Below are 14244 nucleotides of genomic sequence, written 5' to 3' on the forward strand. Positions count from 1 at the left end.
ATTAATACTACTAAATACACCTTCTGAATATTACTATATTTAAGGTGGTAACTTACTTTTATTTTTTTAGACCAGGGGTTTCATCTTGATCCTTAGAACCCCAATCCATCAGAAGTTATAGTAAGACATTAGATTAAATTAGAAATATGTAAATTCCTGGAACAATTTACTCTGATCATTTCAACTGGTGATTTTTAAAAGTAATAATGTGATTGTATAAAGCAAAACTGAAGACACTGCTGCTCTCACTCCACGACGAGGGAAATATACAGCCCCTGTAAATTGCTTACATGTTTCTTTGGTGAACAGTAGATGGCGATATATGCACATTTTTTAACAGTCGCAGCATAGAAAAGGATACGTTCAATTAAGCATCTAACGTTATTTAATATGTTCATGTTCATCAAAACACATTCATTGAATAAATCAAATCAATACAAAGATGTGATTATCTCCAAATTCTCATTCTATCTGTTATAAAGGTTGTTCACTTAATCCTTTATCTCCCCCAGCTAAACCTACTTAACTGTGGGGAGTGTGAAGATTAATTACCTCTGTGCATTTCACAATGCCAGAAACCATAACAGTCTGAACAGCCTTCTAAATCCATAATGGCAATGTTAGCAACCACAGACAGCTGTTTAACACTTAACAGGGTGAAGCACAAATAAAATTGATATTTAAGTTTTCGTCATTCTTAAAAGGCATAATGTAGTGTTATATCTGTCTGTCTATGGATATATGCCGACAGAGGCTTTGCATTAGTAAATAGACAAAACCAATGGAATAACTGAAAAGGATCATAAATAGTATGGGAAAACCATGAGTGGTATTAATGTTTCTAGTGCTGCACATTGCCACATCCAAGCCTCATTCAGTGAGTGCATGGAATCTACAATTCTGTTCCATGGTTTTACAGTTCCTCTGTGACACAGACTCTCTAATATGGTGTTGGCAGGAATGGCATTAACCCCGACATGAATAATGAGCTCCAAGCTTGGTGCTTAGCATGGTTATGGCAGAGATGTGATACCCTGACTCCACTGCTGACTTTACAAAAAGCTTGAACTGAAATACCATCCTGCACAAAAGGGTCTCCAACTTTATAAACAACATTGGTGAAGTCCCTAACAGAATATCAGAACATGAGAAAAGTTTGCAATGAGAGATGGACACTCAAGGCATCTTGCTCATTTTGTTTGGTAATGTTTTATTGATGCAAATATCTCACCCATCCTTTCTTATGGGATCCCAGGAAATCTGTTTCATCAACTGGCTGGGCAGTTTGTTCCAAATGCCCACCGCCCTCAGAAGTGTTTCCTGATTGTAGTCCTAGATGCACACTTTCTTAGTTTTCACTCGTGTCCTTGGTTGTTGGTTTCACTATTGCCTCAGAAGTAGCTTTCTTTTCCAAATTTGGCAAATACTTTCCAGGATTTAAAATATTTCTATAACGCCCTTTAATCATCTCATCTGTTTAAAACTAATAAGATTATTTTTTAAGATGTCTATATATGACATTCCTCTTTTGCTTCTTTGAACTGATGTCAGCGCAGTAAGGTGGCCAACAGAGTATGCAGCACCCATGAATTGTATTATTTATATCATTCCTTAAATTGATTTTGATTTCCAACTTGAATTTCCAGGATAACACTTTCTAATAATGGCTACAACATCAGAACATGAGCTAGGTATTCAGGTTCTCGTGCTTAGGTTGTTCGGTACGAATATTTTTTTTTTGTTGCTTCACCTTATTTTCATAAAGAAAAAGACTTAGAAAAATGCTGTCACTTTGTTCCAAACCATTTTATTTTTTATTATTTTATGATCTTACTGTGTCCAACAGAAGGTCTGTGTCTGAACTATTTCACACATTGCACATCACACCATTACAGCTGAAAACAGACAGATTCCCACTGCGTGCGGATGGGTCAATGAATATCTATTAGTTGAAAGAGTGGTCTCCATTACATCTCGTGCCCTTCTATGTCCCTTATATGTTATGCACACCTGATCATATTATGGCATTCTTGCAAGAAAATGTCAGGATAAACACTCTTCTTCCTAGTACAAAGCACCCTCTCTTTAAGGTCATTGGTTGGCTTGAATCGTCTTTGCTGACTTTAACGTTTCTTAGAATTTCTTTCTTCTCTTCCTATGACCAGAACAGCCCTTTTGATTTGGGGACTTTCCTGCTTACTTATGTTAATTTAATTCAGCTGTTTCTGTGTAATCTGGGGGGCGCAAAAACGCACATTTAAAACGAGCGTGTAAATGTGTGTCAAACTCGGAGAAGTCAGACGTTCCTTTTTTGCAGTTTCAACCGTTTACGTTAGGTAGCTTGCAATTAATAAAACCCACCTCTGGGGACGCTGTTTGCTCATTGACCAACTGTTGGTATTAGCTGCTCCGTGTCAGTCAGATCCGTGATATTAACACAATCTAAAGAGCAAAGGGGAGTTTCCAAAGTCATCAAACCCCTCCAACTTTCTCATTCTCGGCCAGAGACCACTGAAAATGGATCTTATGAGGGCTGCGGCTCCTTTCCTATGGTTTTCCTTCTTCTGCTTTGGGAATTTTCTTGAAGCTGCAGTGCTTGGAACATTGAAGTATCCTTCCAGCGCTGGTGATAACGGGCTAGGTTCACATCTGGATGAGCGAAATCAAGGAGAATCAAGTGTGATCTCCAGAAACGAGCCTCTGAGGAATGATACTGTTGTCCCCCATGAGTATATGATATCGCTTTACAAGACCCTGTCTGAGATCGAGAGAAGGGGCTTGAACAGCAGCTTCTCTCTTACAAGAAAGCATGCCAATACGGTGACCAGCTTTGTAGACCAAGGAAAAGGTGGGTAAAAATGATAACGTATAAACTGGCAGAAAGATAAATACGACCTTTACTTAGGAGGTGAGCAGATCTAGTGTACTGTATCAGTGCCTTATGGCTCGCATGCTCTGCTCCGCAAAGACTGGATTCTGCTGTATTGTGGAGTAGCCTATTCTTACTGTTAATGACATAGTACTTTATTGTTGAACGTATGTCAGAGGATCGTTCACACCAACTTTTTCCCTGTGAGTATATGTCATCTGATTTTTTTCGAATGCTTATAGGCTGATTGTCACTGTCACAGAAGTGCGTCTATGATACAATATTTCCTAACTGTACTCGACGGGTTTATTTGTTGTACTTTTAAAGGTTTGTATTATAATGAGCATAGGTGCTATTAGAGGAAAGCGTTTTTTTTTCATTTGACAAGTGAATAAATGCAAAAAAGCTCAAAACATTACTTCTTATTGCTTTGATTTGCCTTTTCAGATACAGGTTTTAAACAGTCGAGGTGAAATAATAAAGTCCTGTGTCGAGCGTGATTTTTGACCCGACTACAAATTTCCAAAATAATATACCAAACCTCTGACCCTTGTGAGATCTTATTCACCTCTTGTGTTTCGTGCCGCTGGCGCTTCTACAATGTAGGAGTAGTTTTCAAGTCAGTGACCTTTTATCTATTAAGTCCTACAAAGCAAAAATATGCTGTAATACGTTAATTACATTTCGCGTAGCTAACACGTTTTCGTTTAGTCTCAGCCATTAAATTCAATTTGTGGTTCATTTTCATGCTAATTAAAAATACAGTAAAGTATTGCATTTCCGTTATCTTAAGCAAATATTTAAATCGACAGTAGCATCGATTTATTGACTTACGCCGGCTCCTTTTCCGAATGAAACTGGTGCGTAATGTTTTCAAAACAAACAGGTCTGCCTATATAACCTGCTAATTAATCTACTATAATTAACATAATTTGGTAGTAAGTGTAATGCGCGCGCTTGAATCTTTTGACATTCATGTATGCACGTTTTAGAATACTTTAAATACTTTGGACGAAATATGAAGTCAAATGTCTCGGATTTCCAACATCTGTGATAAATAAAACGTCTTCATTGGGCACCTAAAGTTTAACACTTACAGACGACGTTCCTCAAAACCAGGTGTTGCTGATAAAGACAGAGAAACGTGTAATTTAAAACTGGTGTTTAATAAAGCTCGTCGCATAAAATATTTTAATAAAAACAAGCTACTCTGTCAGTAGTCTCCAACCACAAATAAAAAACACTTTCATTCCTTACCGGTTATGACAGTAAAATATTTGTTAGCATTAGCAGAGAACCGTATTTTAAAAAGTCACTTAAAGAGTTTTACAACACAAAACATTCGGCATTGAGCTTTATCACATTTTGAATATCTCTTCACAGTAGTGAATGGCAGAAACCTTAATATATTTTTTCAGGCTACTTAATTTACCCATACAAATATAGACATAAAACTCCCCCCTTTATTGGATTCAAAATGTAATTCTGTCTTTGACAAAATCTATCCAGACTCTGAATGAACTTATCCACTTGTGTACGAGAGTCTGCTCTGAATTACACACGTTTAAAACTATCGTTTAGACCAAAATATCGTTAATCTCTGTACAATACTTTTCGGAAGTGGAAATCATTTAAGATTTTTGCTGTAAATATTAGGCCTTGTTACTGGGATTGGCACTGCTGTTCCGTTTATTTTAACACGTGAACTCATTTTTATGACTAGCACATACAAATTCCTTGGTGTCACCATATAATAGAGGATGATTGACGAGTGTTAAGTACGTTCTAGCTGTTAAAGTGCACTCAGAGATCTGTAACCATCCTAATTGCTCATGGGATGATTATTTCCCATGTAGGTCTAAACATATTGCGATTTTAACATCTTAAATACAACGTAGGGCTACAAATAAAGGGCTTAACTGGAAAAAACGCTTTAAGGAAATGGCGTTTTATTTCTCTGTACCCAAGAGGAGTGTGGATGTGGGATTTGACTGCAGTCTTTAGGACAAAAACGTTGATATATATCGGGAGCTCTCGTGTTTTCGGAGCTATAAAAAAATATTAAAAGTAATTTAAAGAACAAAAGAAATGTAATTTTCGGTAAACATCCCAATGTCTTAATTAAAGCTTACGAAAATGTATAACAAGTTATTTTACTGAACACCGTTTTTTTGAATGCGGAAAACTGCAAAATAACTTTTCTTAAGTGTGAATAAAACACGATGCAGAAGAGGGGGGAAAATCCACAGTTGATTGTGTTCAGGACATAATTAATTTTGTTTGTCCATCTGCTAGTGTTTTGTAATTAGGATTTATCAATTTCCTGAAAAACTGTAATCTGATTGTTTCTACGCTATTTGTGGAGTTACTGTACATACTGGAAAAAAATGATTCGACAAAAAGTCGCAATAAATCACAAGAACATGTTTCAAAATTAACATTTTATATTAACACTTTTTTATGAAGTTACTATTCATCTTATTTCTCAAAATAATGGGCAAATTGTTTTACCTCCATAATTTCTGTAGCCGGATGGTTTCACGTATGTATTTTGTATAGGCTATATATCTCACTAAAACGTTATACATGATATGCAATATATATCGCACTTTTCACATCGTATTTTCAAGGTAACGAATAGCAATTTATTTTCTTTGCTTGTTAACTGGCAGATTTTAAGAATATAAACCGATAAAAAAGTTTTTCTTACTTAGAAGAACTATAAATTAAAGTTGTAAATACGTCTAAACTGAGTCTGATTTGAATTATTAGACAAACATTATTGATGTCAGATAAATTAATTTATTATAAAACTTTAATCTAAGAACCAAAACGTGTTCATTGGAGTTTTGTAACCACACCTACAGCACATTTTTTATTTTCTTGCATTTACAACTGTAAGCATTGATATTTGTATACGGTAATCTTTGAAGTAGATCAGTCAGTTAAGAACAAACGCTCATTTACAACGATTACCTGACCAAGAGGTTTTTACACCACTATTGCAGATAAATGAAAACAGCGCAAGAAAGAAAAGGGAACATCAATAAAACATAAATGACATACAGCCCTTGGAAGTGTTGACACGTACATGTGTCAGAGTGAAAAGATTCATACAGCTGAAAACTCTCGGATACTAAGGTGAATTGTTATAATGTAAGTTACAACTCAGCAGAGTGTTCTAGTCGTTGGCTGCGGTTAATTACAACTACTAGTGCCGGGGTTCGCTCTTGGGATGTTCAGTAAGATAAAGGTACAGTATTACCCCTTAAACGGCAAGATACTTATATGAGTATGTGACGATCTGTTGGTTGCACGCCTCTTGTAAAGGAGTTCTAAATGGGCAGTGCCGATGGGGTTACTGTAATTGTTTTTGTTGAAAAAAAATAGGTGTTGTAGCAATTTTACTTCCTTATAAAAATCGTTTCGTTTCTGACCCATTGACGTATCTTGAAAATGCTATGCATTACATGAATTTTGTATGAACAATTCTGTTAATTTTGTATTAACGATTCTGTCTCGGTAAGAAACAACACTGCAAGGAAGAACGGATTTATTTTTGTTATTGAATCGACTGCTCATCGTTTGCCTTGCTGTGTTGGGTTTATTGCAAGATGCTTCATTACAAAAACTAATTGCAAGCCCAGCTATACACACATTTGTCATTAGGAGAGTGAAATACATGGAGTACTTGGCTCAGTGCAAATGCAAGCCAGGAGAGCTCTATGCATGCAGCTCCATACCTGCCAAGACACTCCCAATGTGGGAATCCCCCCTCCCCTTCAGTTGTCAGTATCCTGCCCACAGTTTATAACTACCCCCCCCCCCCCCCCCCACACACACACACACCTCCAGCCTCCCTACTCCCAACACAACTCAGCAGATATGAACTTCTTCAATGACAGCTAGGTCTGCTCCACACACACCAGTTTGTCTTTATAGAAGTTGGCAGATATGCAGCTTCTCTATGCCGGAGTCTTTGCTGAGAGCATTTTTTAGGTCTCTTTATCATTCGGCTTCATGAAAATGGAGCCAGCTTCAGCTTCTCACATTGCAGTTCATTCTGCTTTAGTCACCAGCCTGCTGTGTTTTCCTTGGATTCCATATAATATCCGTGTTTTCGTATTGAGCATGTTCCTTGTTTTCTTCCCTAGCCATTCATACAGTAAGTGATGCAGAATGGGGATCAATGGGCCACACCCTGCAATCTCTCTTTCTAGCCAGGTTTTTGTTACCCAGAGTAATTAAGAAATGCAGGCAAACTCCTAAGCTGAGCACTTTAGTTGAGAATTCACCATTTGGTTACATGTGGCATGCGAAGAGTAATGTTTTTTTCACATCTGGTACAGGGATTTAAACCCACATGGCTTTTCTCTGTTCACATGTGGCAGCACCAATGTCTAAATGGCACTGTCATCGGATTCCCAGGCAACAACAGTGGTACTGCTGAATTGCTGCTTAGGCTTATGGTGTGTTCAAAACATGCACTATATTTACACAACACTAAGAAATCAGATTTCTCTGCAGTCATATTCAACTATATCAGATTTGGCAATCACGACACAGCAGTTACATGGAATCTGGATCTGAAAACAAAATTGTTATGTCAATTTATGTGTCCTGCATGTAATTGGGTTTCATTACTTAGATAACAACATTTATCAATAGCAACAGTTTTGTTCAGGAAGTTCCAGTGAGGTTTATTCCCATCAGAATGGAATTTGATTGCACATTTTTTCCTAATCTTTATTCCTTTACTAATAATAGTATTGCATTTAGTGAGTAATTTACATTTTGAGATGACAATGCTTCTCGCTACACCATTCTTTAGCTAATGCAAATGAGCATGACAGTGCTGTTGGGTGCACTCAGTGATTTCCTAGCTAGAGGCATTGAATTCAATGAACCCAACCACACTTAAACTTGATGATACTTCGCCAGCACATTTTACAGAGCATAAATGTTGAGAGAGATAATAGTTAAACTATTTATGACTCCAGACGATTTGTTATAGATAAGAGGTAGTATTATAAAAATGAGAGATGTTTGTGACAAACCATTTATCACCAGCTCAAAACACTAAGCCGAATCACATTTTCTAATTCAGCAAATCTGTGCACTGCTAGAAAAAAATAACATTGTAATCCAATCGCAGAGTATAAACAGCAGTGACACTGGAGAAGAAAAAGATTTGTCTTGGATCACCGGCATCAGTAAATGTGTTCACCACAAATCAGGTTCACATCTGTGTATGTTTGGTTTGGTTTCCCTCTTCAGTTACTCAGTCACTGGGCTCAAGCAGGAGTTCAGGTAACACATAAATGTATTAAATGTAGAATAAGGAAATGTATTAATTGGATGGACACACAAAACATTAAATATAATGATTTATTTGGTAGTATTTCACAAGTATCCTTACAGTTAACTGAAGTACCTTTTTTGTTTGCTTGTATTTTTATAGATATTCCTTCCACTGAGCCAAGCCAGCGGTATTTGTTTGACCTTTCCAGCTTATCTAAATCAGATGAATTAGTGGGAGCAGAGCTGAGGATTTTGAGAAAGTCCCCCCCAAACTTGCCTCTGTCTCTGAACCAGGCTGGAAACCTTTACCATATATTGCTATATACTTGCTCAGAAGGGAATTCAGGAAGGCAACTTCTGGATTCTAGGACTGTGGACATTCTGGATATGGAGTCATCAAAGTGGGATGTGTTTGACATTTGGGACAGCATGAAGACCAAGAAACGAAGCCACAGGACAGGAGAGCTTATGTGTTTTGACTTAGTTGCTATATCCGAATCTTCCAATGAAGCTGTCTACCCGGAGTCTTTGGGATTGAGTCGCCATTGGAGGGAGCCACAGGAAAAAGCGATCCTGGTTGCTTTCTCACGCACCCGGAAAAAGGAGAACTTTTTCAAGGAGATCAGGGACAGGATGAAATCCATGAAAGATTTGGACGTCTTGGATCTTCCGGAGCCCGGTAAGGAAAGTCTTTCCAAGCGGCTGCGGCGAAGGAGGACGGCCGTGTCCAACCGACCAGGCGGAGGCAAAGGAAACGGGAAAAGAAAAACACGCTGTAGTCGAAAACCTCTTCATGTCAACTTCAAAGAGCTGGGCTGGGATGACTGGATTATAGCTCCTTTGGATTACGAGGCTTATCATTGTGAAGGAATCTGTGACTTTCCTCTGAGGTCTCACCTAGAACCCACAAACCATGCCATCATCCAAACGTTAATGAATTCCATGGATCCAGACTCCACCCCCCCCAGCTGCTGTGTTCCGTCTAAACTCAGTCCAATCAGCATTTTGTACATAGACTCGGGTAACAACGTGGTTTACAAGCAGTACGAAGATATGGTGGTGGAATCGTGTGGGTGCAGGTAGCAGCCTGGACGTCTGTACTTGAACAGAAACAGCACTTCTCAATGGCCCGCCAGCTGGTCTCAACTGCTGGTGCTGGAGCGCTGTTTGGATCCGCGCGAGTGTGTGTGTGTTTAAGTGGGTTTGGGTGTTCTTGTGTGGATGTTATTCATATTGAAAGAACAGAAATAGAAAATATTGACTCCTTTAAATTGCTTGATTGTATTTTGAGCTGACCAGAGTCCCTCTATATTATTACAATGTACATTGGTAAAGCTGAATTTCTTCAGCTATTGAACATTTTCATCACATTAGTCCAGCTGACTTTTTGATGAGGTGGAAAATGATCAACATATAGCGTTGATGCTTTTTTGTTTTGTGCTTAGTGGCTTAACCCTTGTCTTTTTTTAGATAACCAAAGGCGCTTTTATTACAGGCACAAATCAAATTGTTGCCGCTTTTCACACTGAAAGATTACAGACATTTAAAAAAAAAACGTTATTGCAGCGACCTCAGTACATTTTTAGTTAGTTCAGATAATGTTCAGTTTCAGGTTTATCATAAGAGTATTTGCACAAAATAATGCCAGATAATGACAGTAACTTTATATGTTAACAAAGTTAAGATGTACATTAGAGGATTTGATATTTCTGAATGTGTCAGGTCTCTTTTGGTTGAACATCTCAAGAATCATTCACAAGTTGCAGGGCAGACTTTGAATGTTCATGTCATCTCACTTTTATAGCAGTGTAAGCAACCCTCCAAAAAGGGTTTTCAGTAGCTCCAATTACCTCTGATTCAGTCAGAATCAGGATATATTGTGAATTAGGCTGATTTATTTGCCTAATCCACCTGGCTGAGTCAACAACTAGACCATAAGGACAAGGCTGTATGAATCCCTCTTTATATTAGGTGAGTTAGAAACCTGATACTTACATGTAGGTGAGTGGAAATTAGCAAGTTTAGGGGTTGAGCTCCTCCTGACCTTCATTTAAAACTCAATTTATTGAATTGATTGTTGATTGACTCCTATTATTTATTGAAAGCCAATCACCTTAACAAACTGTCACCTTCGTTTTTTAAATGATGTGGAATTGCACGGCAGCTTCGTCCATGTTCCCAGCTGCACAGTGATCAGCTCCTTCAGGTGTCATATTGTTCCTCTGCAGAAGAAGAACACGTTTAGTAGTTCTTCCAAAACAAATGTTCTAATGATTTTTATTGTTAAATAATTGGGCATTAGATTAAAACCATATTTTTGCTGTAGCATTGCTAACCGATTTTACATTTATCTTCATCCTTGTTGACATTTTGTACATGGTTTAGGTGGTGAAAAATCATGCTATCTTTTATGCTTAATTTATTGCTAAGCTACCTTTAATTTTGCTTGGAGCTCGATATTATTATTGACCATTGCCACATTGTGCTGCTATGTGTAATTCTTTAGAATTACACTCAGTAAGCATGTAAGTGTACCTGCTGTCAGATGTGTTGCATTAACACTTTGTTTTAACATTTCTCAAAATACTGATTTTTTTTTTACAAATGTGAATTATGAAGACTATATTCAAATACATTCTGGAATTTCCAAAGAAAAGCAGGAAGCTTGATAATAAACATCTGTGTGCATACTATGCCTGTTTAATAAACAAGTTGTAAATGGTTATATACTGTAGAATTGATCAAAAGTTTTTGGGAGCTCTTTAGGATCGATTTGAGGTCAGTACACAGTCAAAAAGAAGTGCACACCTTCACAGTGAACATCTGGAGTGCTGCTCCAGTGAGACCAATGAACAATGCAGTCAGTTATTAATCTTCCTGTAAGCTTCTTTCTCACATTCATTGGCAGATGTCTATTTACCAGTCTTCAACAGCTTCACCATGCACATCAGGCCTGATGAGGTGGAATTTGACATGTCAAATCTAAATTAGATTAAGTCCCAAAGTTTTTTATCTGGGAAGGGCTTTCTTTACCATTGCCCTCTGTGTATTCATCAATCATATGCTTGAGCAGGACAAAAGACTTAGGTTTGATCAAAATCAGCTAAAATGGGCATTCTTACTGTAAAAGACAGAACAATATAATATCATTAAATAGATCCATGACTAGTGGTGATATTCAATTTTAAACAGAATGTATTTTTCAGACATATTTATGAAAGTACTGTTCTAAATAAGCTAACAAACCTGAAAAAAATAACTTAAGAAAGCAGTTGCATTGACATTCTCAACCTTTTTGTTTGCATATTTTGTTATTTTGTGTTTAAGAGTTTGACAGTAAATCCTCTAAAATGTGTGAACAAAAGGCTTAAAAAGTAGATGCTAACAGTTTTTAAAGTATAAAGTGCATCTTACTCATGCGCGTTTATGGAGAGAAGGTGTGATTAGCTCAGATTCTTAAATAAAACTGCCATAAAGTAAAGTGGTCCATTTTCAAATTCAGGCACTGTTTACACACAAGTAAAAGGTGTTGTTCTTAAAAGAGAAAGGAAGATAATATGTCATAATAATATTTTTTCAATTAATATTATTCTGTTCTCAAAAAACAGTTTTCACACACTGTCTCCTGTATGCTACCCTACATTTTCTCAGTCTTTGCACTGTCCCTGGTAGTGGGGACAGGGCAATATGCTTAGACAACTAATACTTTTTGGGCGAACCTTCTGATACATCTTTTTTATCCATGTGCATGTTACTTAGACCCCTGTAATTGGGCTAACGAGATCCATACCATGTCTATATAAGGGACACTCACCTTTTGTGAATATAAAACCAATTATTACTAATGGGCTCATGCATCTTTTTTAAACATTTACTATTCTTTTTGGCAGCTGAATATATCAGTACATATCAGCACATGTATTATCAAAGGTTCTTGAAGCTTGAGACCAGAGAGAAAAAACTTTTCCAAATGAAGATGTCTGCAGAGTTTGACTAGGAATATTATACAATTAATGTTAATCCACCATATTTAAAATGTCCGCAGCATAATTCCTTTCCCACTGCCATATTGACTACTACAAGGTTCTGTGTACCCTTAAGTGCTATAACACCCATAAGAACTTGAGCGAGTTTGCGTTAGTTTTAATTTTTGCAGAAGCCTGTACTTACAGTAGATGTATCTTTTGTTACTTCAGGATCTACATACTTAAATTCCACCTTTATTGGAGAGAGTAAGTTTTGTAGAAAATACATCCCATCAGGGAAATCCATTGCAAACATGCATATGAAATGAATTCAGTTCTCCTTAGCCAGTGCTAGGATTTGATCAAAGTCGCTTGTGGAGTCTGAACACAAGAGCAAAACTCCTTAGACAGCAGCGAAGTCAAAGAGGCCCGAAGACTGTGTTGCTCGCCTTGAGCTGATGTCATGTCTGTAATATGATCAGTGCCACTGAGCCCTCTTATACATATGCTCAAATTCAATTCTAAAATCATTTGAAACTGGAAGATGTAAAGGATAGATGTTAAGGATTAATTATATTACGGAATATTAAAGATAATACGATAATTCATAAGATAATTAAGAATTAATAAGATAATTAATCAGTTAAAGGTAACAATACAACATTGTTACATGTCCTGCTTTTATAAACTTGTTACATTCTCATTATGTAGTTTCATTTTGTCGTCTTTTATTTCCATGTAATTCTGTGAATGTAATGATAAACACATTTCCTTAAAAATGTAGTGATGTAATATTGCCCCATACTAACTATTGAGAAATATCATGACCACAATGTTAACAAAAGAATCCTTCCCAATTACACTATGAATGCCTGAGATCCTCTTAACAGAACGTGTTAAGATTTATATGGTTCAATTACAAACCATCTTTCTATTGAAAGGAGACCTCTGTGTGTAACATTCCTTTTGAAGCACAACAGTCCAGCTTGCGCTATTCTACAGTACACCATAATGTTCTGATGTGCGTCAAAACACACAAATGTGTGACACTGGCAGAAATGAAAAAGGCATTAGTACAGTATATACAGGCCTGTTGTGATTGAAGTTTATTTTTGTGACTAAGATTTAACAGCTCACCCTGTTACTAAATTTGATGATTTAATAATTAATTGTACAGTTTCAGTACATGACCGATAGCTAAGTTGATTCAGGGGGTTGTAAAGATGCACAGCAAGAAGCAGGAATGTACTTACATTAATGTCCTCACTTGTGAACACTGAACTTGTTTAATGAAATTTCCTGTAGCAGTAAACTAGAGTTTAGTTGAAACTGCATTTAAGTACAGGAATGGTCCAATATTGTACAATTAAGTGTAGATTTACATTATTTAAAGTTGGCATCTTCCCGTTCTTTTGCCTCTGGTATTTCTCAAATAGCAATCTTCTCTCTTGCCTCATATTGTCATTCTTTCTATATTTCCATTTATTTACTTAACTGATTACCCTGCGGACCCCTGTGCAAAACCTTTACAATAACAAGCTTAGCAAGAAGATACTTCCCCTTGTTGACATGCATTTGAAGAAAAAATACAGGCAAATTCCCTGGGACAAGTGGTGACATGTCATAATGGAAATTGCAACCATTTGTTCCTGAGTTTTGATCAGCTTCATTGCGGGCCTGCAATTCGATCAGAGCAGGCTCCCAGTGGGAAATACGCAGATAGCAGCTGATGTCATCATAGCAACCGCGAACATTTTGGCCAATATTAACAGGTGCTAACAAACATGACTCAGTTGTGTTTGGCAAGAGAAGGGACGTATGACTCGTTTTATTTTTTTTTCTTTGTGAAAAATCAAATTACTTCCTTTTTTCCCTTGTAATTCAGGGGTGCATGAAGAATCTGTTTGATACCAACAAAATCTTGGAGCTGTAGTGTTTACACTTCATGACGGAGAGGCATTAGGATTTTCCAAACAGTAGGCACTTTGCAGTTTTGAAGCTTATCGATAATTACAATTACACTTGTTATGGCATGTATGATTGATTATGTACTTAATGGTGAATAATTAATTATAATTAACATTTCTAATCTGGACAGAAATCTGGACA

At 37.0% G+C, this 14244-nt stretch overlaps 1 protein-coding gene across 1 annotated transcript; it reads left to right on the plus strand.

Annotated features, from left to right (window-relative positions):
- Nucleotides 1–2417: 2417 nt before the first annotated feature.
- gdf7 (growth differentiation factor 7) lies at nt 2418–14022 on the plus strand. The gene is made up of 2 exons (XM_088626136.1): nt 2418–2848; nt 8331–14022. Exons 1-2 carry the CDS (start codon nt 2518–2520, stop codon nt 9251–9253), a joined length of 1254 nt encoding a protein of 417 aa, XP_088482262.1. The 5' UTR covers nt 2418–2517; the 3' UTR covers nt 9254–14022.
- The last annotated feature ends 222 nt before the right edge of the window (nt 14023–14244 follow it).

The sequence above is a fragment of the Lepisosteus platostomus genome, chromosome 3 (assembly GCF_059453375.1).
Source record: "Lepisosteus platostomus isolate fLepPlt1 chromosome 3, fLepPlt1.hap1, whole genome shotgun sequence".
NCBI lineage: Eukaryota > Metazoa > Chordata > Actinopteri > Semionotiformes > Lepisosteidae > Lepisosteus > Lepisosteus platostomus.

What these genes read in the sequence shown, in the direction of transcription:
- gdf7 (XM_088626136.1), top strand. Translation starts at nt 2,518, where the DNA reads ATGGATCTTATGAGGGCTGCGGCTCCTTTCCTATGGTTTTCCTTCTTC. An exon ending in CTTTGTAGACCAAGGAAAAG is followed by an intron (nt 2,849 to 8,330) that starts GTGGGTAAAAAT and finishes GTATTTTTATAG; the next exon opens with ATATTCCTTCCACTGAGCCA.